Genomic DNA, 26063 nt, shown 5'->3' on the forward strand with positions numbered 1-26063 from the left:
AACTATCTCTTAAGCTCACCTGGCTTCATAATTTCCTTTCCAATATTTTTCTTGCTCTGTAGAACATTTCTTTAATTATTTTAGAGTCTCAGAGATACTTTCTACACATTCCTGGGTCCCTCTTGGATTCTTTTCTCTTTCTAAAAACTTGCTACAGATCGCTTGAATTAAAGAGTTTCCATGATTTGTTCATATCCTTACCTTGCTTCTACACCATTTCATTAAGATAAGTTTAATTTTCTTACTCAGTCTAGAAAATTCTGAAAGTATCCTGCCTAAAAAGAGCCAAACTTGGGACTTTGATTACAGAACATCTGATATATAAGCATTTAAAAAATTAATGCCTTCTCCCTTGCTCCCCACGGTAGGCCCCAAGTTACTAACCAGTCCTTTGAAATGGTATTTCTTGGTGCTAACATATGTTCCACTGGCCTTTTCAGATACATGGAACATGCTGAAAAAATAAATGGAAAGGCTGTTTGAGTTAATCATATGTTCAACATAATGAAATCGTATGCTGAGGGTTGTTTCTGAAAACATCCCAAACATAGGTCCTAAATGTAATTGTGCAGGTACATGTTCTTGAGTACATTAATTCATTTGGTAAATCTTTTACTAGACTATTCCTTAATTCTGCATTTTAAATATGAATTTATATTGATTTTGATAGAAATTCTAGGCAGAAAATATATGCGATGAATTTTTAGAAGTGCTACTAAGTTCTATGAATAAAAGAAAATGTTTTAATTAATTCCATGGGAAGTGGCATTAGGCTGAAGTTTAGCAAAAATTTTTTTAAATATTTATTAATTTATTTGACAGAGAGAGAGGGAACACAAACTAGGGGAGTGGGAGAGCTAGAAGCAGGCTCCACGCCAAGCAGGAAGCCCGATGCGGTGCTCGATTCCTGGACCCTGGGATCATGACCCGAGCTGAAGGCAGACGCCCAATGACTGAGCCACCCAGGTGCCCCAAAGTTTAGCAATATTTACAAAAATAATCTAATCTCTGTTTTTTACACAGACATAATACTTCAAGAGTTTAGATATTTATTAAGATATAGTTCTAAAATAATTGAGTGTAATTTATCATAATATGCAAAATCACTTTTATTCTGGAATATTTCTAGGAAACACACTCATTATAGAAAACTTATTTTAAACAGTCAATTGTTTGAAAAATACTAAAATTATTTAGATGTACTAACAAATGAATATATTTTTAAAAATGAGAAAAGGCAGTTAAGATTAAGCATTAGTGCTATTTCCAACTATTTGTTTTTCAACTGTGTTTCTTGGAGCTCTAGGGGTTTTCCCTTTACACTTTCCTCTGTCTATTCCATATGGACATCCATATAATAGTTATGGGTTAAAAAAGTTTTTATGCTCCTGTATTACATTATATACAGTACTAGGATGTGAGTGAGTCACATCCTTGCTCCCAGGTTCTGTTTGCCATGCAGCATCTTGGGGGACATTGATATGTCACTAATGGACCCATCCCTCCACGGAAACATGCTAAGTATCTATGTTTGTTTCTTAGAAAAGGACTCTGCCCCTCATTTCTTTCTTGTCCTTACTCCTGTATTTACCCTAGTGTCTGTTAAAGGAGAAGAATTCATGTCTGGAGTCAGTAAAATATTGACTGAGTACCTATACTCACAATGGGAGTTAATCTATAGCATTTACAATGCGTCAAGTGCTCTTCTAGACATTTTGTGTGTCTTCCCTTCTTTCATCTTCAAGGTGCTATAATTCTTTTCATTCTATGATAAAGAAACTGAGGAGCAGAGCGGTGATGTAATCTGCCTCCAGACACATAGTTAAGAGGTAGAAAGTCCAGACCCAAAGCCCAGGTTCCCAACACCCTTCTTTGTGTAGTGCTGATGGAGGGAGCACACACTGGGGTAGGAAATACAGAGATAAATAAAGCTCTGAGTGCTTATTATTCAATGGGAGGTAAGCGAACATATGTTCAATGTGGTAGTAAATGATGATCACACTAGCAAATGTTAAGAATTCATACATTCTGAACTTTGTAATAATTTCCTTATATCTATTAGTTAATTTAATCCTCACAAGAGTCCTATGGTTTTTTTGATTAGGAAATTAAAATAATTTTGCCCAAGATGTAGAAAGAACAAACCAGCTTCTGAGCTGATCTGGCTCTAAGAGGCCTTGGTATTCTTCTGCTGAATATAAACAAATTCTGCAGAAGACCAACATTGGACAAGGCCACTCTGTGACCATGACAGAGCAAAACAAAAATGAGTCCCTTCTATAAACTTGTCAGGAACAAGAGCGCTGTATAAACTACAAAAAAGACCAAACACCCACCTCTCTCAGCTAATATAAGTGTTCCTTTTTTGATCCATTTTATATTTAGTTTTACTTTATTCCTTTTGCCTTCTAGACAAAAATTAAGATAACCTACCATGGAATTTCTCCTGCTCTGACAGCTCTAAATCCAGAATAGAACCACACTTTCTTGAATCCTCCCCCAAAAATTAAAAAACAAATCTAAGTGCTGTGACACTTCCCTTCTAATAATTTCTTACTTAGATTCCCTGAGACTCCTCATGGAATAGGCTTGAGCACTTGGAATGAGCCAATAAACCCAACGTACTTTGACTTCAGTTGTGTTGTTTAAATGGAGGATAGTAACAGAAACAGAGATTCTACCAAGGGTTAGCTGAGCCCCTCGCTGTTGGATGATGAAGACTTTAGACTCAATAGTAATGTGCACATTGGAGGTCTTGAAATCTCTGTTTAAGTCAAAATGTCACTGGCCACAGGTGGGAGGTAAGTTCTACTCTGAACTGAGCTCTGATTAATATTCATTGTGATTCTTCTGCACTGGGTTTGTTTTGTTTTCTCAGGAATAAGTTCTTTTGGGGCTTTTTGGTTAAATGATCAGATTCATATTATATTCTTGGTGAATTTCTTTTCTGCCTTGTGGCATCTACTTCTATGGCCTGCTGGTTTGGTCTATACAAAGAACAGTCTATGAGGAAGGTCTGGACATAGACCTGATAAGTCCATCCTTGGGCCATGGCTGAGGAAGGGGGAGTTCGGAAGGTGTCCTCAGACTGATGTTCTTTGGGTACATGTTGCTTTAGGCCAGCGTTTCAAAACCTTGTAAGGGGTCCTCCCCAGTTTTGTGAGAAATGATTTGTTTACTTTCATGTGCCCATTGTCAGTTTTGTCTGGCCCCTGATCAGTGCCAAGTTCTTCCAGCACCAACCATACTGACCACTAGAGCTCTCATGTGCTCTTCTCAGTCTGAAGCTGCACCTCTTTCAGACCAAAGCCCTGTTTCCTTTATGTTTTCTAAAAATAATGTATATTTATTTTCTGCTGGTAGTGCTTTGCAGAGGTAAATTGGAATTGCAGTGACTACTATGGGCAACATTTGATTTTAGCAAGATGATCTTTCAGTAGCTCCCTTAGAACAAAAGGAGAAGAAACACACATGAGAAGATTGTCTTGTGTATAGAAGAGATCATTTTCTTTCATGTTGAAGACTCCTCTTCCGGTTCATTTCTATGCTTCAGGGTTCCAAAATCTCTGGCTTTTTAATTGTATGGCTTGATAAAATTGCCAGGGACTTTCTCTTGTCTGTGTATATATGTCAAAATGGGTTTTGCTGCATCTAAACTTTGTCATCTCTCTTGTAGATAGGACATCATTAGCTCTTTACAGTGACAACTTAGTATTTGTCTGAAGTTGGCTTCTTTGCACTTCTACTTTTTCTATTTCTGCCTCTCCCTCTCCTTTTCTGATGCTGGGAAACTTTAGAGTAAGAGATTACAAAAATCACTCTGTTGGTATGTGTGCACTCTGGGAATATTTAGCAGAGATAAACTAAAAATTGTTTTTTTTTTTAAGTAATACAGACATCATTGTTACATTTATTTTAAAAATTGTGGTGGCTAAAGAGTGCATTAACTTAATAACCTCCATTACTAAAATTATGAGGTTTTAAAAAAAGACCTTAGTTCCCATATGAGAGAATTTTTGGCATTATTTAAGGAGTGTAAGATTTAGTGTACCAAAAAAAGAACATCAGCACAACACTTATATTTATACAAGACCAGGGTTAAATGTCACACGGTTTAAATTCACTAAACTGATTTCATGAGTTAAGTAAATTATTGCTGTTTTCATGATTTTTCAAAAAAAAATTGAGAAATATAAAAATATATAATAATTGGAAATATAAAAACATATATATATTTAAATAATAAAATGATAATAATAGATGTCTTTTTAAAAGTTTGATTTTAGAGGGGCACCTGGGTGGCTCAGTGGGTTAAGTGTCTGATTCTTGGTTTCAGCTCAGGCCCTGATCTCAGGGTGGTGAGATTGAGCTCTGCATTGAGGCTCTGGGCTAAGCAGGGAAACTCCCTGAGATTCTCTCTCTCCCTCTCCTTCTCCTTCTACCCCTTCCCCTGCTTGCACACATACTCTCTCTCTCTCTTTCTCTAAAATAAATAAATAAATCTTTAAAAAGGTTATACAAGTTTAATTTATAAAATTCTTACAGTGTTTCCAATCATGAAGACTTAAGATATTAACTAAGATTATATTCCTGGTTTTTAACTAATTTTAAGAACCTAAGACTATTCAGGACAGTAGCAAGTACTATAATAGCTACTGTAGTTATTTAAATTAATTAAACTTATATAAGTTAAATATTCAGTTCCTCAGTTGCATTAACCATGGTTCAAGTGTCCAATAGTCACATATGGCCAGTGGTTACCCTATTGGACAGCACAGATACAGAAATTTTCCATAATCACAGAGTTCTATTGATAGCACTGCTTTAGATATATGATTAAGCTAACTAATAAAGAATCTTTGGGTATCTGGATAATTTTTAAGAAACGGAAACAAAACAAAACAAAACAAAACAACAACACTGATCATTAAAAGGATTCTGCACCACATACCAGTGGTAGGGATTTTTCCACAACACCAAACAATTTTTGACACTAGGTAGACGTCCTATAATTTAGGACATTATAATCTATCAATAGATAGTATCAGATCCCACGGATTAAGGGCTCAGTCCTACGAGACTGCTTCTGTTTACCCACCACCCCACCAACCCCAGTCACATGGCCAGGTTAACATCACCGGGGCTTCTGAACAGCTGGCCCTAGATTGGAGGTTTCAACAATCCCCTCCTTAGGTTTGATTAATTTGCTCGAGTGGCTCACAAAAGTCAAAGAGACATTTTACTTACTAGATTATTGGTTTATTATAAAAAAATATATATAACTCAAGAACAGCTGGTTGGAAAAGATGCATAGGTATTGTATAAGAAAAGGAACATGGAACTTCCATGCCCTTTCCAATTATGCCATTTTCCCAGAATCTCCATGTGTTCACCAACCCAGAAGCTCTCTGAACCCAGTCTTTTGGGTTTTTATGGAGGTCTTATAACGTAGGCATGATTGATTCAGCATCTAGCCCCTCTCCCTTCCCAGGAGAGGAGGCGTGGGACTGGAAGCTCCAACCCACTAGTCACTTGGTTAGTTCCCCTGGCAACCAGCCCCCACCCTTAGGTAGAGTCCAAAAGTCACGTTACTGACATAATAAAAGACATCTTTATCACTCACAACACAGGAAATGTCAAGGGTTTTAAGGAGTTCTGTGCCATCTGCTATGATCCTCTGTTTTAATTGTTAAATTTTACATATGAGTGAGATCATGCTTTCTCTGATTGAGCTATTTCACTTAGTATAATACCCTCTAGTTCCATCCACATCGTTGCAAATGTCAAGATTTCAATTTTTTGATGGCTGAGTAATATTCCATTGTGTATATATACCACATCTTCTTTATCCATTCATTTGTCAATAGACATCTGGGCTCTTAGAGGAAGAGAGGGAAAAATAAAACAAGATGAAATCAGAGAGGGAGACAAACTGTAAGGGACTCTTAATCATAGGAAATAAACTGAGGGTTGCTGGAGGGACGGGGTTGGGGGATAGGGTAACTGATGATGGACACTGAAGAGGGCATGTGATGTAATGTGCACTGGGTATTATACGAGACTGATGAATCATTGCTCTACCTCCAAAACTAATAATACACTATATGTTAATTGAATTTAAATTAAAAATAAAGTTGTGCTAAAGATCTAAAATATGAAGCATAAAAAACTAAATAGGTGGATAGAACTAGTTTATTTTTATTGTGATTATATATACTGTGGGATTTATCTTGTGTTTTCTATTTACTGGTTTTATTTTTTATCTTTTGTTTTTAGTTCCTTACTCCCTTTTGTTTTATGCACCTGGGTGGACAGATAAGGTACTTTCTATCTCTTCCTTATGCTTCTATTTTTTCAGAAGTAATAGAATATACAACTCTTCTTACAACAGTTAGCTCTAAATATATAATATATATCCTTAACTATTTTTTCAAATACAATGTAAAATTATGCAACAGCATTATCTCTTCAAAAGACAAAAAAGTTCATTGTTAACCACTCTCTGAATAATCCCACTCTTGCTGCTAAAAGGAAAAAAAAAAAAAGGAGCACTGTGCCAGAAATGGGGATGAAGACCAGATATACATTTCTTATTATAAATCACAATATCATAATCACTAAACATAATTTAACATTGTGTAGAATATTTATAGATGGGCAAAATACACAAATGCATCTGAATTATATATATATATTAACCCTTGTAAGTAGAGATAAAATAAGACACTAGCACTCATGAAGAGAAGATAGCTAAATAGTTCTTGTTTTCTGTCTTCTGTTTTTCTCTTGTGTCGGAGAAAAAAGTGGTTACTTTGGTTAAATATGGTAATTAATATAAATGTCTGAGTATTCCAGGCACTCTGACTACAAAGATACATACATATTTATATGAAATAATGCATGTAATTTTCTGTCCATTATGTTATTACAGTTTATCAATAAGGTATATTATGATATATACCTATTTTATTTAATATATTAATAGGTTATAGTTTAAAAGTACAGTCAAAAGCCTTAATTTACAGATTTATTCATTTTTATCTGTGAATGCCTAAAACATGTATGGTAAGGTGTCTTAATAAATCTTTTACTACAATATTGTTTTAAGAATGATATACAGAAGGCCTAAAATTATAATTTTAAACTCTTTCTATAAAATCACCATGTTATTTTATGACTAGATTGACTAGATTAGTACTTCATTTTTGTCACAAAAAGATGCTTTTTGTATCTTCTCAAATAACTTTTGGAAAGATTACTTATATTTGAAAGAAAAGTTAAGTTCTTAGTAATCATTACTATTTATTGCAGTGTTTTGACACAATTGCCTGTAAATATTTGTCTTTAGATACTGATGATTTATGTGACTTTCAATAAGCAACTTGCAAACAAATATATATGGAAGCAAAGAGAAAATATTGGTTACTGCTGGATAGGAATTGGAAATCACAACAGAGATGATATTTAAGTTGTGCACTGAAGAATGAGCAAGATCTTGAAGTACCTTTGTAGACAAGGTCATTCCATAAAGATGCAAGAGTGATAGGGGCAGGTACGTGCAGAATGTGGTCTTCAAAATGCTTTGATAACATCCCTCTATAAGAATTTAGAAGACTAGGGCGGGTGGCTCAGTGGGTTAAAGCCTCTGCCTTTGGCCCAGGTCATGGTCTCAGGGTCCTGGGATCAAGCCCCGCATTGGGCTCTCTGCTCAGCAGGGAGCCTGCTTCCACTCCTCTCTCTCTGCCTGCCTCTCTGCCTACTCTGTCTGTCAAATAAATAAATAAAATCTTAAAAAAAAAAGAATTTAGAAGACTAGATATCCCTTTGTGCATTTTAAAATAAACATATAAAAGTTTTCATTATAAGCTTAAATACTTGTGAAGATTACAATTGCCATCAAGTTATAAATATTGACATTAATAATAGTAAATAAAACTGTCACAGGATTCTTATAAATATTTCCAAAGAACGGAAATTATAGCAATCATTCTCCATGAAAAAACAAACTCACAAACAAGAAGAAACTCTTCTTTTTAACAAATGGATATTTTATATTATCTTTTATCCTCCTGAACTTGTATTTCCATTATGCTGCCTCCAAGGGATTTGAAAATTTTACTTTTTAAAAAATCATTCTTATCTATTAAGATTTTATTTTTTTAAGTGATCTCTGTACCCAACATGGGCCTCGAACTCACAACTCCAAGATTAAGAGTCACCTACTCTTCTGACTGAGCCAGCCAGGTGTCCCCAAAATTGTACTTTTTTAAATGGAACTTTTTATTAAAAAGTAAATTTTGTATTAAAATATAACATATGTACATAAATCACAAAATTATGGCTCAATAAATTTGCAGAAAGAATATACACTTACATGATAACCACCAATCAGAACAAGAAATAGATCATAGACTTTTTCTAGTAGTCCAGAGCCCTCTTGGGCCCTCTGCCACTATCCTGACTTTTCACCTGAGATATTTAATACACTAACCAACTTACTGGTCAGATCATATATAGAAATAGAACTCTGACTTGTAACCTGCAGCATGTGCAGGAAACCAACCCTTTATCTATAATAACCACCACCACCCCCCCCCCCCGGCCCCCGAAAGCCAGCCTGGACTGCAGGAGGTCAGATTGCTGTCTCTAGTCAATCCAGGAGTCCAAACAATAACTTCTTTAACAATTGGCCCCAAATAGCCAGCACTTGATTAAAAACTGACATCAACCTACTTTTTGTCCCTGTTTCCAACTTAGAACCAACTCTAGAAAGTTAAATATACAGCCCTAACCAATCACAGAGATGCCCTCCTATTTAGCCCATCTACAGCTTCCTTCAAGCCAATCATCTGCAAGGGGGTGGGGATTACCTGAGGCCTTCCCTTTTTTCTGTTAAACTTTCCTACTCTTCTGCTTGCCTTTGAGTCTGTCAAAACTGAAGTGCGAGGGGCTTAATTGCTTGCTACAACAAGCTCTGAAAAAACAGCTTCTGCCTGTTCTCATCTGGTTGGTCTTTGCTTATTTGCACATTACATTAGTTTGATGTCTGGATCCTTATATTGTAAAATGCATTCATATTATGTATAGATGTCATTAGTTCATTTTTATTGATATATAGTATGACTGCCTCATAAGTTAATTATCTGTTTAACTGTTAACAGATGTTTGGTCTCTTGCAAACTTTGGGCTATTATGAATTAAGTGGCTACATTTGTATATGCCATTTGGTGAATATATGTCTATTTGGAACTGCTGGGTCATAGCAGGTAGGTGCTATTTAACTTCAGCAGATATTGCCACTTTTACAAAGTGGTTGAACAAATTTAACCTCCTACTGGCAGTGTAAGCAGTTAGAATTTTATCCTAAGATAGTTTTTATATGCTTCAGAGCCTTCTCTGCAAAAAAGAGCTGTATGAATTGAAATTTGATTTAAACAAACTTCTGATCATGAGGCTATATTAAAATTTATCATTTGCACTGAGTTACTATTAGTTATTAGGTGCAGCCAATTGATCAAAATAACAGATATTATGAATTTGAGAAAATAGTAGTAAACATGAAAAATGCAAAAGTGTATTGAGAAAACATTATTTACAGAAATAATTAATGTTTTAAAAAATCACTAAAGTATTTGTGGATAAATATTAATTATTGCTAGAATTAGATAATACTCAGCATCATTTTCTTCTCTTTTTTTTTAAAGATTTTTTTTTTATTTGTTTGACAGAGTGAGAAATCACAAGTAGGCAGAGAGGCAGGCAGAGAGAGAGGGGGAAGCAGGCTCCCTGCTGAGCCTAGAGCCAGATGAGGGGCTTGATCCCAGGACCCTGGGATCATGACCTGAGCCGAAGGCAAAGGCTTAACCCACTGAGCCACCCATGTGCCCAGCATCATTTTATTCTTATTTTAAATTTATGTTTATGGTAAATATTAAAGAACTATTATGACAATAAGGCGACAGGAATAGGGGTCTGTTACCACAGTATCAGTCAATTATATGAACTCCTTTTGAGTACTGGGCCAAAAATTCCATAGTGTTCTATTCCCAAAACAATTTTTAAATCTATAGCTGACAACTGGAGCATGTCTTCTTTCAATACTGTTGAAAGCAAAAAATGGGGATAGAGGGAGAAATCTCCTTCTTTAGCTAAGATAAAAGGCAATTTTCCTAGCAAAGTTGGGCAAGAAGAAACAGTAGGAGTTAACCTGCACCTCAGGTACTTCTTCAAAGTCCATCAGTTTTAGGAAAGAACACAGGATTGTTGAGATTTGGGAAATGAATTCTTTTAAAACCATTTGTCTATGTAGTCCTTGGTATAAAGTCGTTTGAAGGCTGCTATGTTAAATCAAGGGTCAAGACTTTAACTTGGCTCCAAGCCACTATTCAGTTTGGACCTCCTTTGGAACATAGGATGAGCTACTGAAAGCCTGTGGACTAAAGACAGTGACATGCGTAGTGTTGTACTTTAGGGAATAAACAGAGAATGGCTGGAATCATTCATTCATTCATTCATTCATTCAACAAATGCACTATTCTGTGTAGTGTGGACTCAAAGAAGACAAAGTCTCTGCCTTCATGGCATTTACATTCAATTGGGGGGAAAGACAGATAAGTGAATACATGAATACATACTATCAGTTAATGATAGATAGTATGAAAATTGTAAAACGGGGATTATTCTAGACAGTGTAGATGAAAGAAAGCCCTGTCTAACCGAGCCTACATCCTAATCCTAAATAAATGAATCAAAAGCATAATTTCAGGTAATGACGAGTGCTATAAAAAAATTTAAGGGTGTGTGTGTGTGTAGGTTAAGATGTTTAGTTTTTAGAAAGGGTTGTCTGAGAGACAGAGACAAGATTGATACAGGCAGCCTAGGTCCCGAGGACAAAGAGGGTCCAGCAGGACCAGCCAAGAGGGTCCTTGCTAAGCATAGCAGGATAGGGATCAAATGTGAGCCAGTGGGAAGTGTAGCAGAGTTTAGTGAAGACATGTAGAGAGTGCAGGTACAGACAGTGTCCAGGAGACTTCGAAAGCAAAGGAGAGAGAGTCTCTCCTTTGTTTGGGTCTAGGGTTTTTACTGATGATTGTGGTCTGGTGCATATGTTCTCTCAGGCGTCTAGAAGTAGTCTAAACAAGGACAGGTCCAGATGTCCATCATAAGTCACTGATTCCCTGGAGCCAGGAGGTCTTGGTGTTGAGATGTCTAGTGCCAGTGGTCTAGAATACACACATGATGGCCTTGCCTGGTCATTCCTACCCAGTCATTCCTGAGGTGTTATCTATTGTGCTAGGAGACTCCAAAGAAATCATGAACTCCTTGTCCTTTATAAGGAGGACATACATTAAGGTGTGTGTGTGTGTATGTGTGTGTGTGTTGGGAGCGGTGCAGCTCCTAGCAAAGACTAGGAGGAGGAAAAGGAGTTAAAACCCAGTTTTTTGTTTTGTTTTGTTTTTTTTTAATGGGATCCCCTCAGTTTCCCTATCTCAAGATGACATTTTAGGAGCTCTGAGCCTCCTCGTGAATAAAGTGATAAAGTTTGTCATGGGAACATCTACTTCTGTGAGAAGGGTGAAGGGACAACAGTGCGAAGGACAGAGACGGAGTGTGCTTAACATACATAAGGGAAAGTAAAGAGCCCAGCTGGAGCAGAGTGTGAAAACAGAAGTAGGCAATAAGGTTGGAAAGGTGACCAGGCACCACATAATGTAGGGTCCTGAGGGCATGGAAAGAACTACTTTTTATGTTGAGGACAGAGAAAATACTTTGCACTGATTTATGTATTAAAAGGCTCACTCTGGCTAATTTCCCAATAGAAAGCAAGAAGACAGGATTAAAAAGTCTTGGTTTAGGCTGGTAGAGGAGGATGGTAAGATTAGAAACAAGGGGAGATTGGATGAATAGTGACGTCCGATGTCTTTCTAATGAATGCTAGAGTAACAAAATGAAAAGAAGAAAACAAATTCTTAAGACACTGTGGAGGTACAGTAAATTGGAAACCGAATACAATAGCAATATGGTTGGAGAGAATGGGCAGCTTGGAGGCTCTGAAAATTGGTAATTGGGAGGATGGTGGTGTCACCTACCCGATCCCAAGACCTGAGCTTTACTGCCTGAACTCACCTCCCTCTGTTCTACATTTTTCCTTAAGCTCTTCCTCCTGCCTTATCTCTTAACTCAGGACCTCCAGCCTGCCCAGACTACTCAGACCAGTTTGAACGTAACTCCCTGTCATGAACCTGCGCAGGCAGATCATGGAGTGACCTTTAGAATGACCACTAATTACCCTTGCCTCATTCTAATACTCAACTTTTGCCCAAAGGGGAGCACAAACTTCATTTGCATAACATACAATACATGTATAGGCGTGTTTCCTTAAAGGACATGCGTGACCTTATTCCCTCCTCTATATACAATGACAAAGATCCCCTTTTAAAATATTCCTCCTAAACCTAAATAAAAGGAACCTATTCACCCTTGCTCAAGAGTCATGGCTTTGGAAGTTATTTCCTATGATCTCCTTATTTACTGCAAATAAAGTTCCCTTTGTGCAACAACTCAACTGATACAGTTTCTATCTGTGACTCAGCAAGGAGTGAACTCACGTTGGTTTGGTTACAGTGATACCACCACTAATTACAATAAAAGAAATTAAGATAAATTTGGGAGATTAAGTGGCAGATGGTAGATTTTGATTATGTTGAGTGTATCTCTATAGAAACCATAAATTTACAGATAAATAAAAGTGGAGGCTACTTTCACAAGTCTCAAGGAAAAAGCAACGGGCTATTCTTTTGCAAGAAATTACTATGGGCAAAAATGCTCACATAATAGTGGGAAATCAAAAGCCTGGGAGATAGAATTTCTTGGTAAATTCCTTTAAAAAAGCCGGCATACCGTAGCATATAATAGTAACTATCGAGCTTGACTGACAAAGTTCAAATTCCTGGTAACACGTTTTTTAGTTGTATGACTGACTGAGCTCTCCTGGACTGTTTCTTCAGGTGAAATTTGTTATAATAGGAGTTATCTGATAAGATTATTGTGGAGCAGGAGTTCGTAATCTGGAATCCATGAAATTTGGGGGCATCTGTGAAACTTTAATTGAAAAAAAAATTAACTGTATTTCTGTTAACCTCTACTGAAAATCTTGTTTTCTTCAATTATAAAGTGGAAGACAAAGCATGGTAGTATTAGCAGTATATATGGCTTTGTTTCCTGTAGAAACTAAAAATAATTTTGCATGGCAGGACAGTAGTAGATATTTTGAAATACTGTTTATCATCATATTACCATATTTATTAGAATTGCTGTTAGGTCTGCTGGATTTCATGTGATTGCAAAATTTATTTTCAGCCCTCAGGGTACTTAGTTGGCCACATATCCTACAATTCTGTGCCTCTTGGTCAATCATAATCACACTGTGAAGTCTGAATGTTCGTACATTGGTTCCAACATGTACCCTTGCTTTCCAGCTTTCCCCAGATAGAAATGTTTGAAAGGAGGTGAAAGGAGGTGAATTGTTTGTGTTGATAATGGTATTTAATTATAAATGATTCCTTTGTAATCTTATGAATTTAATTTTTGCAGTTAGAAATACTGTTTTAAGATTGGGCCAGTAGGTTTCATTAGACTATCTGACATGTTCATGATAAAAGTTAAGAGAAGAAATCTTGAGGTAGAATAAAAGCTACACTAGAACAGTAATGGAGGATAGTTGGAAGAAAGGCAGGTGGGGACAATCCCTCAGCCCTCCTCCCCCCAAGGAGAAACCACCCTTAAAAGGATTTTACATCACCCAGTGTTATGCCCGAGTTTTCGAGTCTGAGAGACCACCAAGGAGCCAAGCGTCGATGCAATCACACGAGGGTTTATTTGACAAGCTTAAGCTTGGACCCAAGCATACCCGACACAGTGGAGTAGGGACTTGGACCCCGAACCAGATTACAGTCAGAGTTTTTAAAGGCAGAATAAGGGTGGACTTGTCGGTGGGTGAGGACAAAGGGGATTATGGATGATGTAAGTCTCCAAGGACTTTCGGAAGCAAGGTCTCCAGGACCTTGAAGGGCTAGCTATTGTTGGGAGAAAGGTTATTTATTACCAATAATAGAAATCTTCTCGTGAGACCCTTTAGATGTATCAGTGGACCATATGCTTGGGAATGATTCTCGACACTATCTTGGAGGTTTAGAGCTAAAGTTTCCTAAAGGAATTGTTAAAGTAGACTTACAGGATTCTGGCTGGACCTGTCGGGGTAGGGGGTCGGTCAGGCTAGGATTGTCCTTAGCAAAACCTCAAGGTGAGGGCAGTTGAGTCCCCAGGGGAGAGCCACTGTGTCTGATTCAAGGGCTTGTCAGTAGGTAAGGAATTTTAATGATTTTCTTCTGCCTCTGTTTCCCACATCAGCTAAACTTGAGGTGGGATGGCCTTAATTTTCTTGGCCTCCACACCAGGAAGGAGCCCTCCACACTGTCCCACGTGATGGGTAGATGGCATAAACCTGACTGGATGATGGAGGGTTAATCAGATTAAAATAACCCTCCAACAAGCCCATGAAAACCCTCAGATCTAAACGCCAAGTTGGCAACCCTCTTGGATCCCCTTCCCTCTTCGGGAGCTTTGTACTGTCACTCAATAAACTTTGCTTTCTTCTCCATTCTTCTCTGGTCTACCTCTTCATTCTTCCAAGCTGCCTGACCAAGAACCTGCACCGAAGGAAAAGAAATCCTTTAAGGACAGTACTTGACCCATACCAGATATCCAGTAAACAGTCTGCCCTATCGTTCTTAAAATATTTCAGAGAGCAGGGTTAAGTCCTTTTCATTTTTGCATTCCCAAGTGTCTAGTACAGCCGTCTGCACTTTGGCACTCCACGGAAACTGAATGAATGAATGGAATGGTTTGAAGTTTGGATCCTCAGGCCCCTCAATTGGGACTGCAAGGAACAGTTGTGAAGTTGCCTGTGGTTAGTATGCATCCGCGGGATTATATTATGTGGATTATGTTAGAGGCGTGAGAGGGCTCAGTATGGGAGCCACAGATGTGTCTCTAAAAACGTCCCAACGGAAAGGGAGACTGCCCCTTGGCCACGGCGGCGAAGCGCTTATTAATTCCTTAAATCCCTTCTCCATCATCCTAGAAGGCAGGTCTGTCCGTGCCTCCAGGTAAACAGGAGTTTACTTCTGCTGGACTGAAGAGGCCCCTCGCATATTCCTGGAACCTCGCACTGGATTCAGTAACAGGAGAGCGTTGAGCCAGCCAGCTGGAGAACCGTGGCCCTGGGCGGCGTGGCTCTCCGGGAGAACTCTGGCGGTGGGCGCCGCGCTGCGCGCACGAGGCCCCTGCTTCCCTCGCCACGCCCACTTCCTGCCCCATCCCGGGCCTTTCCAGGTCCCTTCTCCCGGTGAACCGGATGCTCCGTCAGTTTCCTCCTCCGCGTCCTCGGCGGCGTCCGCTTCCCTGGCGAAGCCGCAGGCACCCGCGAGGGCACAGGCAGGGGCTCCCGGCGGTTGGCCTGGCAGGGGTAGGACGGCGGTAGGAGCTGGGCGCGCACGGTTACCGAGCGTGGAGGAGACACTGCCCTGCGGCGATGGGTGCCAGGGGCGCTCCTTCACGCCGGAGGCAGGCGGGGCGGCGGCTGCGATACCTGCCCACCGGGAGCTTTCCCTTTCTTCTCCTCCTGCTACTTCTCTGCATCCAGCTCGGGGGAGGACAGAAGAAAAAAGAGGTATAGTGAGTCCTCTGGCCTTCCGGGTGGGCCGGGGCTGACTGGGGCTCGCTGGGGCTCGCTGGGGCGGGCCGGGGCGGCGGCGTTGCCAGGTAGCCTCGCCGCGTTGCTAGGCAGCCGGGCGGCTGGGCGTGGGCGACGGCGGCCTGCGGGCTAGAGCCCAGCGGTTGCGAGGCCTTCGGGCCACGTAGTCGCGCTTGTGGGGTTAGCCTGGTGTTTTCTCAAAAACACTAAAGCATCACCTTTGACCCTGCGCCTGAGCACCGCACAGCTTTCAGACTCGCGTCGCTTTTGACCCTCGGAGGCCGAACTTCCTGCCCTTGAGTCACTAAAGGGGGTGTGTTGGATGTGAAAATACCTCTTAGGAGTATTTGCAAACCCACGAGAGAGAAATACTTGGTCTTTACGTTCAGTACCCAGCTGCCTTCGTTATTCGTTTCAAGGGGTAGCGGAGCATTTTGGAAATGTATATTAAGTTTGTATCCATAATTACATACTATTAAAGCTGTAGGTTTATTTTTCCTTATGTTGAACTAATATAATGGTGAGAACAAACTCACATCATTTTAAGTTCGGTAAATTTGTGAAGAGCACCTGATTTCAGTCTTAGTCCTCGAATAACTTTGGTAAGAGGGTTGAAGTCACTATATTTAAAATAGTAATTTGTGAATTTCAGGTATCCATCTTTGCCTTGGATATTCAATCGAGCAGGCTCAGAAAAAAAAATTACTTGGAAATGCGAGCAGTGTTTCTGAAAGTATATTGTTTTAGTAAGAGTATTCGCTTATTCAAGGTTTTCCTGGTGAAATATTGCACACACGTGACTCAAAATCTAATTCGGGTTTAAAATGTTTCCAGGAGTTTCTTGATAGCTGGGTAGAGAGTGAAAAAAAAAAAAAAAACAGCTTCATGTGTAAAATAATTGTCTTTACTCTTCGCCTGAAACAAATCTGAACTCAGTACTAACTTCTTCCCGTTAGCTTTTTACTTTTAACATGAAAGCAGGCCTTACAAAATTCTTCATGGAGTTCTGGTGCGAGGTTTAGAGAAGAACTCTTAAAATTAAAACTGTACTTAAAAAATAATTTAAAGATTTTTTTCTTTAGCATTTGGTATTTATATACCACATCCCAAGAACTTTAGGTGTGGTGGTTTTTCTTGAGGAAGGGAGATTAAAAAGGTTTTTTTTTTGGGTTTTTTTTTTTTTTTTTTTGAGGATTACCACAGCAGAGGGCAGTTGAAAATGATGAGGAATTCCATAGGAATTTTGATGTTTTACTTCTTAGAAAGATCACTGTGGGGGCACTTGGGTGGCTTAGTCCTTTGAGCATCCTCCTCTTGATTTAGGTTTAGGTCTTAATCAGGGTCTTGAGATGATCTCCGTCTGTGCAGTGCTCAGCAAGGTGACTGCTTGAGATTTCTCTGTCTCCCTCTACTCCTTCCCCAACCTTCCATCTTGCTTTTGCAGTCTCTCTCTCAAAATAAATAAATCTTAAAAAAAAAAAAAAAGGGAGAAAAAGATAACTCTGATCATAGTAACTTTCAGTTGGAAGAAAAGTCAGAAAATCTGAAAAGGATACATCTTCAAAGCATCTTGGTATCATTGTATGCTACTTTAACAGGTGAAAACGCTTGTTAATTTAGTATAATAACAATAAATTAACATCTGTTCCATTAATATATTTTTCATAAAACAGGTTTTAAATGAAAAATTAGGAAGAAAATTGTTAAGGATTAGGAAAGGATGTCTTCCGGCATTGTTTTTATTTATCTTAAACAGGAGAGTCTAATACTAGTATGTGGTGGTTTTGCAGAATACACATATTTAGGGAAAAGAAGAACAAAGTAACAAATGAAGTTTTAATACTTCATGAGTACACATATCTGGAATGTAGTATATGAGAAAAAACTCACTAAGTTATACAAATTTATTTGTGAAGTTCAGAGCCCCTGATTTCAATCTTAGTCCTTAATAACTTGGAAGGTTGTGGTGTCTTTCAATGCTAGAAGAAACACTTTCTTTATTAGAAATATTGGAAAGTGGCTGGTCATCATTGTGGTGCTTTTCTAAGGGTATTCCAGGGTTGCTTTGAACATGTCACTTCATTCCCTGCTGAATTTAGAACCTGATGCCCGGTACAAAATTTGACACCATTGAACCACCAAGTGTAGCAGTTGGAACTTAATTTATTACAATAAATATTACAAACTTAAGTGCTAGAAGAGTTGACTTGGCATGAGTAGCGTATCCCTTTATACTGGGGAGGCCAAATTGACATTCATTTTTAAATTTTTAAATTATTTTTAAAATTAAATTATTTTTCAGTGTTCCAAAATTCATTGTTTATGCACCACATCCAGTGCTCCATGCAATACTTGCCCTCCATAATACCCACCACCAGGCTCACCCCCCCCCCCAAAACCCTCAGTTTGTTTAAAGTTGAACCTGGAACCAAGAATGGATGTAGTTGTTTTTAGGGAAGTAATAGTTATGAATAATAGCTACCACTATAGGTTTTCAAGTCAGGCAAATTGTCTAGTTATAACTCAGTGATTATCTGATTTTATGACATCAGGCAAACCATTTAACTTCCCTGAATTTTAACTTTTGTTTTAAAACAGATATACCTACATCTCAGGGTTGTCACTGGTATTTGAATACGACTGTATATAAACTACTCAGTGTAGTGCCTTTAACATAGCAGATGATCAATACTCCTAGCTATTATTATGTGGTCTTCATTTAAATGGTTAGACATGATGACAAAATCCTAAAATATAAAATATTTTTCAAATATTTTTGCTAAAGAAATAATTTTATCATTATTATAAAATATATAGTTACTAGAATAAATTGCCTGTTTTTATTATGAAACACAGAGTTCCAAACTCTTACGATATTTGAGAACTTCCCAGGAGATTTTGCAACATGGAAGAATTGGTGGTATTTGTGAGTGTTTGTATGTCCACATATATGTTTTTGTATCTGTTTCTTAATGAAGACATTTCATTAAAAAATAATTTTGTTGTTTCTCTAAGAATATAGTGAAGAGCAATGGATGAGTGAATAGGCAAAGAAGATTGGAGATTTTTATAATCACTTTCCTTGATTACATTGAATAGAGTCATTAAACTAATTTTTGAATCCTCATGTGAAGTGATAAGAATTTGTGGGAGTCTATAGTTTCTTGGTAGTATATCATTTGCATATGTAGTGCATCATTTTCTTTTTATTTTAATGGCGTCTCTATTTTTTACATTGTTAACATGTAACCAGTTAATCAGCTTCATTTAGAATCTATAATAATACCTGATAATATAAAAGGAGCTCAAATTCTGTAATTATTTTCAGTGGATTTATTGACTTTAATGTTATCAAAAGAAGCTATGAAAATAATTTATCCTTTACATTAGCTAATTGACTATGACATGTAGGTAACAATGAGTACGCATTATGAAAAATTGAGCAGCTCATAAATATTTTTGCAAAGTAATATGATTGTCTAAATGAAATATCTCAATTGCTTCTGACAGAACTTCTGTATGTGATTAATATTTCTAAGTACATTTTACACTGAGGTGAATATATCCAGTTATTTTTTTAGTGGCATAGCTGTAAAATAGAGACTTTACTGTCTTAGGCAGTGAAGAAAAGGGAGAGGATGGAAGTGAGCAATAGATTATATCTTTAAGCGAAGAACTTAAGTTGAAAAAGAAGTAAGTTTGTAAATATATGAGCACAACTTTAAGAAATGCATAGTAATTTTGCATAGATGTGTATACACAGACCACAGATTATGCCGATGCAGGTAGTTTCATCTAGGCTAAATTTTGTATGTATTAACTCCTTGCTGAGTAGTTGGAAGTGACAGGTCTTACTCAGAATGGCCAAAACCACTTGTCAAGTACTGTGAAGGCTTAGCCTGCTGCACTTTCACAGATGATGGCAGAAGGCATGGAATTCCTGGGTCACAGGTGGACAGGTTATCACTCACAGCCTCAGATTTGCCAGAGTATCAGCATTTGTGCTGATGACGCAGGCTAAATGACCCCTACAGGTGTAGGAAATTTTGCAGCAGCAGAAGGATCTTGAGTTTAAGGAGCTCAAAGTTTTTTATAATGGGTTTGTTTGACCTTTGGCCCGAAGGTGACATTATCTTTATTAAAGTGGAAAGTAAAAAAACCTCTTTGTTTTAGACAGGACACTGTCTTCCAAGGCTTGTGTGCTATATACATCCTTGAAAAGGTGTTCAGAACAAAGGCAGTTAGTACTTTGCTTGCATGTTATGTAGAAATCTATGACTTGTTTCCTTAAGTAAGAGATAAAGAGATAGTAACTTTGTCAAAGAGAATTTTGGGATATTTTCCTCTCTATACATACACCACCAGCACATTCAGTCCCATATATGTGATCTGTTCTACATGGAAGATAGAAAGGGAAAGGGGAGAAATGTGTAACTTGAGCCACAGATTTATCAGTCGTTAATCTTTTAACACATTTACTTTTGTTATTTTCTCCGTATTTAGTGAGTTTGGATGACTGTGACCCGTATGCCAGTGACTGACATTGGCTACTTTGGTGGTCTCCATGGTTTATTTATCTTATGATTGCTTCTTTCCATAAGACTCCCTCCTGGAGCATCACGTTAAGTCCACCAAGATAGAAAATTTACCTTTGGCCAAGTGTAGGAATGGCTGTTGTTCCCGGGCTAGAGAACAGGTAGATCATGAACAAATGTGTATGTTAACATAACACTGAGTGTGTGTGTGCACGCGCGTATGTGTGTGCATGTGTGTATGCACTCGGCTTGCAATGAGGGGACCAAATAGTATTTATGTAAGTATCTACTTTTTATTTTATCTGTTGGGCAAAATTTCTGCGTCTTCTCAAATTGAGCATATCTGAAGGGGAGCTCCTTTTTTTATTAATTTTTTAAAGGATTTATTTGGCAGAGAGTACAAGCAGGGGGAGCCAGAGGGAGAGGGAGAAGCAGGCTCCCCACTGAGCAGGGAGCCTATGATGTGATGCAGGGCTCAATGCCAGGACATTGGGATCATGACCTGAGCCCAAGGCAGACACCCAGGCACCCCTAAAGGGGAATTCGTAAGCCTTCTCTCTGTTCACCTGTTTTTGCTTTGCTGTTAACAGTGTTGTTTTATGGGGAATAAATTTTAACATCCTCAAATCTCATTTTTTAAGTAATCACTTGGCAGTGTAATACGTCTTTGTCACTCTCACCCTGTATTTTGCACATTGTATACAGAAAGGCTGGCTCTCTACTCTCTCGAGGAGCTGTACACAGATTTAAGGAGAACATCTTGCCAAAATAGGGTTTTTCCCTTAATAGCTATGAAAAACACATAAATATTTAGTTTGAATATTAAAATTTCAAAAATTCTGTTTAATGCCAGAAGAAAAAAGATCAACAATGAGCTTATGGATTCCTTCAAAATCTATGGTAAAAGTCTTAACAAAGAAGAGTAGAACTCTGAAGCCATATTTATGAGCTGAAAAAAAGTAAAAGGAAGTCTTTACTGATATGTTTATTGTTACCAAAATTTTGGTTGATCATGTAAAGATAACTATTGAGTTTGACATTCGGAGGTGAAATAGAAATTTCTTTCCATTGCATGTTACCATGAGAACTTAACTACCTTTAATGAAAAGGAGCACTTGAGTATAGGTTGAGTATAGGTTCTGTGCTTGGAAAACGAAACCATTGGAAACTTAGTTTATATAAATATTGTGGTAAAACTTGGGATACAGAATTCATTATAAATTGTGGAATCTGTTTACTATTCATATTAAATATTAAATTGAGATACCTTAGGATAGATAACTCACTGAATTTAACAAACTAAGAAGTTGGAAATCAGTCTAAATTATATTAGAGAACGAAAAAAGTAATAGAACAGATAGGAGATAGAATGCTAGGCACTTAGGTTAGAAATGGTCTTTACAGTATCTTCGCTTGCTGGTTTGGCAGACAGCTTTGTTTGCCTTACCTTTATTTAGCTAACAACAGTAACTTGTTTTGATTTAGAGAAACTGGGACTATCCCAAGCCCAAAACTTTTAAGTCAAAGATTATCATTATCCAGTACCTTAGAAATTACTGGTGTAGGTAGGAGTGAGCACATATACAATTATATGGGGACTTGTGACAAGTTGCCTCCTCTTTCGTAAAGGACACAAGGAAGGGAAATTCTCTCTTCTTGTCTTTGTTATATTAATATGAGAATGTGATGTTTGAGTTATTGAACCCATCTTGTAAACATTAAAGTACAAGCCTGAGGGCAAAACCAGTAAGTTCATGATGGCAGAGTAGAAAAATGGAAAAAATATGGGTATTTGACGTGACCTAACTAGTCGTGTAATTGCTATAACTCTGGACTCCTTGTTAGGTGCTAATAAGCTTCATATTCTTTAAGACATTCTGAATTGAATTTGCAGATTTTTTTGTATCTGAAAGCATTCTGCTGAGAAAAATTATCTGGGATTAACTGGGATTAATCTGGGATTAAGAGTTTTACCCGTGATTGTTATTTATCCAACTTATAAATTTTCTTTCTTCTTTTTTTTATACTGTGTTTAGTATCTTAACAATGACCTAGCTATATGACCTTCTTTGTGAATTAGATATTAAATATTGAAGGATTATTTACATACATATAGCTCTCCTTTATCTTTGAATATTAATGATCATTATTAGAAGTCTGTGTATGTTTTGTTGTTTTTGAAAGTGCATTTTTCCATGTCTTCCTTTCATTAATAGAACTTTGTTTTTATTGTATGAATTGAAGTTCTCTAAGTATGATATGTCCAAAAAATTGTAGGAAAGAAATTGGAAATAAATTTATTATATGCCTTGAAAGCTCTTAGCCCAAGAAAGAGAGAAAGAATAAGTTTTGCTGGGGCGCCTGGGTGGCTCAGTGGGTTGAAGCCTCTGCCTTCAGCTCAGGTCATGATCTCAGGGTCCTGGGATCGAGCCCAGCAGGGAGCCTGCTTCTTCCTCTCTCTCTCTGCCTGCCTCTCTGCCTACTTGTGATCTCTGTCAAATAGATAAAATCTTTAAAAAAAAAATAAGTTGTGCTTCAGATATATTTGATGTGTGCTGTTTTCTGTGTGAATCCTTTAAAAAAATACTTAACTTCTTTTGCTTTTGTGTGTATAATAGAGTGGTACCTAGTTTCATTTTAAAGACTACCAAATAAAATAGAGGAAGACATTTTATTTTGAAAATGATCATATTTGAATATTGTTATTTTGGTTTACATTTGAGTTTAAGATTAAGCAAAAGAAAAGTTGGGACCCTCCCCCCTCCAAAGATGAGGGTATTGTGCAATGATGATTGTTCCTTTTTCGTTTTTGTTTGTCTTTTAGCATTGGAGTTTTCAAAGTGAATAAAGGATTTTTCTCCCCCCCCCTTTTTTAATTTAAGATTTTATTTATTTGACAGACAGAAATCACAAGTAGGCAGAGAGGCAGGCAGAGAGAGAGGGGGAGGCAGGCTCCCTGCTGAGCAGAGAGCGGGATGCAGGCTTGATCCCAGGACCCTGAGATCATGACCTGAGCCGAAGGCAGAGGCTTTAACCCACGGAGCCACCCAGGCGCCCCTAAAGGATTTTTCTTAAAAATGCTCAGGAAAGTGAAGTGGTGGGCTGTGTCTTACTATTGTTTCCTGTACTTTTTTCTCTTAGAGACTTTATGGGGAGAAAGAGTGGCTGAATCAAGGTGTAATACTACCGTAACGGTACTCTAATTTAGGTTCCTCTTGACAGGTACATGAGTCACATGCTTTGATGTTGGAGCATATTACAAATCATAAAGAGAGTTGTAACCATAGATTAAAAAAACAAAAAACAAAAAACTGCATTATGGAATGTTAGAGCAGGAGGGTCAGGTTTCAGGCTAAATAATAAAGTTGGGACTGGATGTTAGGTTTCCTGACACCAGAGTTTCTATTTCCATATTCCCATGCTCAGTTATGCTCTCAGATTCTTCTCCCTCCCATCAGCCCCTTCACTACTTTCATTATACTGTTTTCCTCTGTCTTTTCATAGCTGATGTTTTAACTTTATAATTTCCTCTTCATGGAAATTTGTTTTTTAAAACCTAAAATGATTAAAAGTTTGGCAGATGTAAAACCCATTAATACTGCTTAGATGTGATTCCCTTGAGAACTAATTTATAAAATTAAACTATCTGTTTCTTTATGAACCTGTTTAAGTAAAGGAAGTTAGGCTATGGTAAACCTTAGTCATGAGAGTCAGGGCTCTAAAACAGCACAGAACCCCAAACCAGTGCCTCCTATAATCCCTAATACTAAGTAAAACATGTTCACAAATCTGTTTGCCAAAGCCAGACATCTGGGCACATTTCACTTGGTCTCATACCTTTACTTACTTGTGACTTTTTGGACACTCATTCCCTTACCCCAGCTAAAGATATTCTGCATCTTCTCTGACCAATGCTGTTTTTGAGGAGTACTGTTTATTTTTTAAGTGCCACAGGATACAATCCAAGGTTCTTTGTGTGCTGTTAGTACTTTTCCCGAGTGAGCCTGTGCCTGACTTGTCTTTTTGCTTTCTGTCTGCTCTTACATGCTTCCCTTCAGTGCAGCTTAAGTCACTTACCCCCCTCTCCCGTTTTGGATGATGGACTCCTCCTCTGTGCTCACACAAATGGATCTTGGTACTTATTTCTTTATAACACTTATGTGAATTGTTGTCTGTCGTCTGTCATTCCTATGGTTCTACAAGCCCTTTGAAGAGAACGGCTTTTTCCCCTTTCGTTTCTATACCTGCATATTCAAGCATAGTACCTTGCAGTTGGTAAATGCTTAGTGAAATTATTTTGGTCAAGTTACTTAATCTCTCTAAGCCTCTTTCCCTTATCTGTAAAATGAAGATAGTATGTTAGTCCCTACTGTAGAGCTGTGAGCCTGACATGAGATAATCCCATAAAGGATTTAGCAGCAAAGTGCATGGAACATAGTAAATGCTTCATGTTAGCTTCGGTGGTGATATTGGTGAATGAATTTGTAGGGTGTATTCTCGTTTTTGTTTTTTTATTTTTTTACATGAATAGCACACATTGATATTACAAGAGACAAATTAAAAACTAATCATTTGATATGCATAACTTTTTATAAATATTTTGTTTTCCTATTTGACAAGTTAGGGCTCTTGAGAATATCGTTGCTTGCTTCATTGCCAGCCATAATGGGGACTTTTACTACTTGACTTTTATACAGCTTTTGACATTGTTGGCTACTACCTCACCCTCCCCATCCCCAGCTTTATTGACATATAATTGACATAATATTTTGAATATGTAAAATGTATAACATGCTGACTTGATGCACTTATATATTGGAAAATGATCATCACCATGGCCTTAGCTAACACCCCCATAACCTCACATAGTTACCATTCCCTTTTTGTGCTGAGACATTTAAGATTTACTCTCATAACAACTTTCAAGTAAATACTACACTACTGGTAAGTATAATCAAAATACTTGAGCATTAGATTACTAGAACTTACCTATTAACTGGAAGTTTGTTCCCTTTGACCAGTATCTTCCCATTCCCCTGCCTACCACCTCCTGTGACTATCACTTTACTCTGTTTCTATGAATTTTTTTTTCTTTGATTATGCGTATAATACAGTATTTGTCTTTCACTGTCTGACTTATTTCACCTACCATAATGCCCTCAGTGTCAATCCACATTGTTGCAAATGGCAGGATTTCTTAGTTTTACTATGGCTGAATGGAATATTTCCATTGTGTGTGTGTGTGTGTGTGTGTGTGTGTGTGCGGTGTATATGCATTATGTGTGTATACACACACACACACAGTTTCTTCATATTCATCTGTCAGTGGACACTCAAGATTGTTTTCATATCTTGGGTCTTGTAAATAATGGCGTTATGAACATGGGGGTGTGGATATCTTTTTGAGTTAGTGTTTTCATTTTGATTGGATGTATTCCAGATGTGGAATTGTTGAATCACATGGTAGTTCTATTTTTAATTTTTTGAGGCTCCTCTATTCTGTTTTCTTCCCCCCACCCATTCTGTTTTCCATAGTAACTATACCAGTTTACAATCCTACCACTAGTGTGTGAGGGTTCCCTTTTCTCCACATCATCACCAGTGTTTATCACTTGTCTTTTTATTTTTTCTAGTTGAGTGAAGAAATAATTGGCATACATCATTATATAAGTTTAAGTTATATACTATTATTGTTTGATTTGCGCATATTATGAAATGATTGCCACATTAGTTTTAGCTAACATCCTCCTTCTCATATAGATACATTAAAAAGG

The 26063-nt window shown here is 37.7% G+C and overlaps 1 protein-coding gene across 2 annotated transcripts in view; it reads left to right on the forward strand.

Moving 5' to 3' along the window:
- The first annotated feature begins 15505 nt into the window (after positions 1-15505).
- LOC111144512 (tumor suppressor candidate 3) overlaps positions 15506-26063 on the forward strand; it is a 249406-nt gene continuing 238848 nt past the window's right edge. For both annotated transcript variants that reach the window (XM_022498825.1, XM_022498824.1), the window contains exon 1: positions 15506-15730. In XM_022498825.1, coding sequence (XP_022354533.1) covers positions 15593-15730 — 138 coding nt within the window. In that variant the 5' untranslated portion in view covers positions 15506-15592. The remainder of the gene's footprint in view (positions 15731-26063) is intronic.

The sequence above is a fragment of the Enhydra lutris genome, unplaced genomic scaffold (genome assembly GCF_002288905.1).
Source record: "Enhydra lutris kenyoni isolate GAN:26980312 unplaced genomic scaffold, ASM228890v2 scaffoldscaffold11, whole genome shotgun sequence".
NCBI classification, from domain to species: Eukaryota; Metazoa; Chordata; class Mammalia; order Carnivora; family Mustelidae; genus Enhydra; species Enhydra lutris.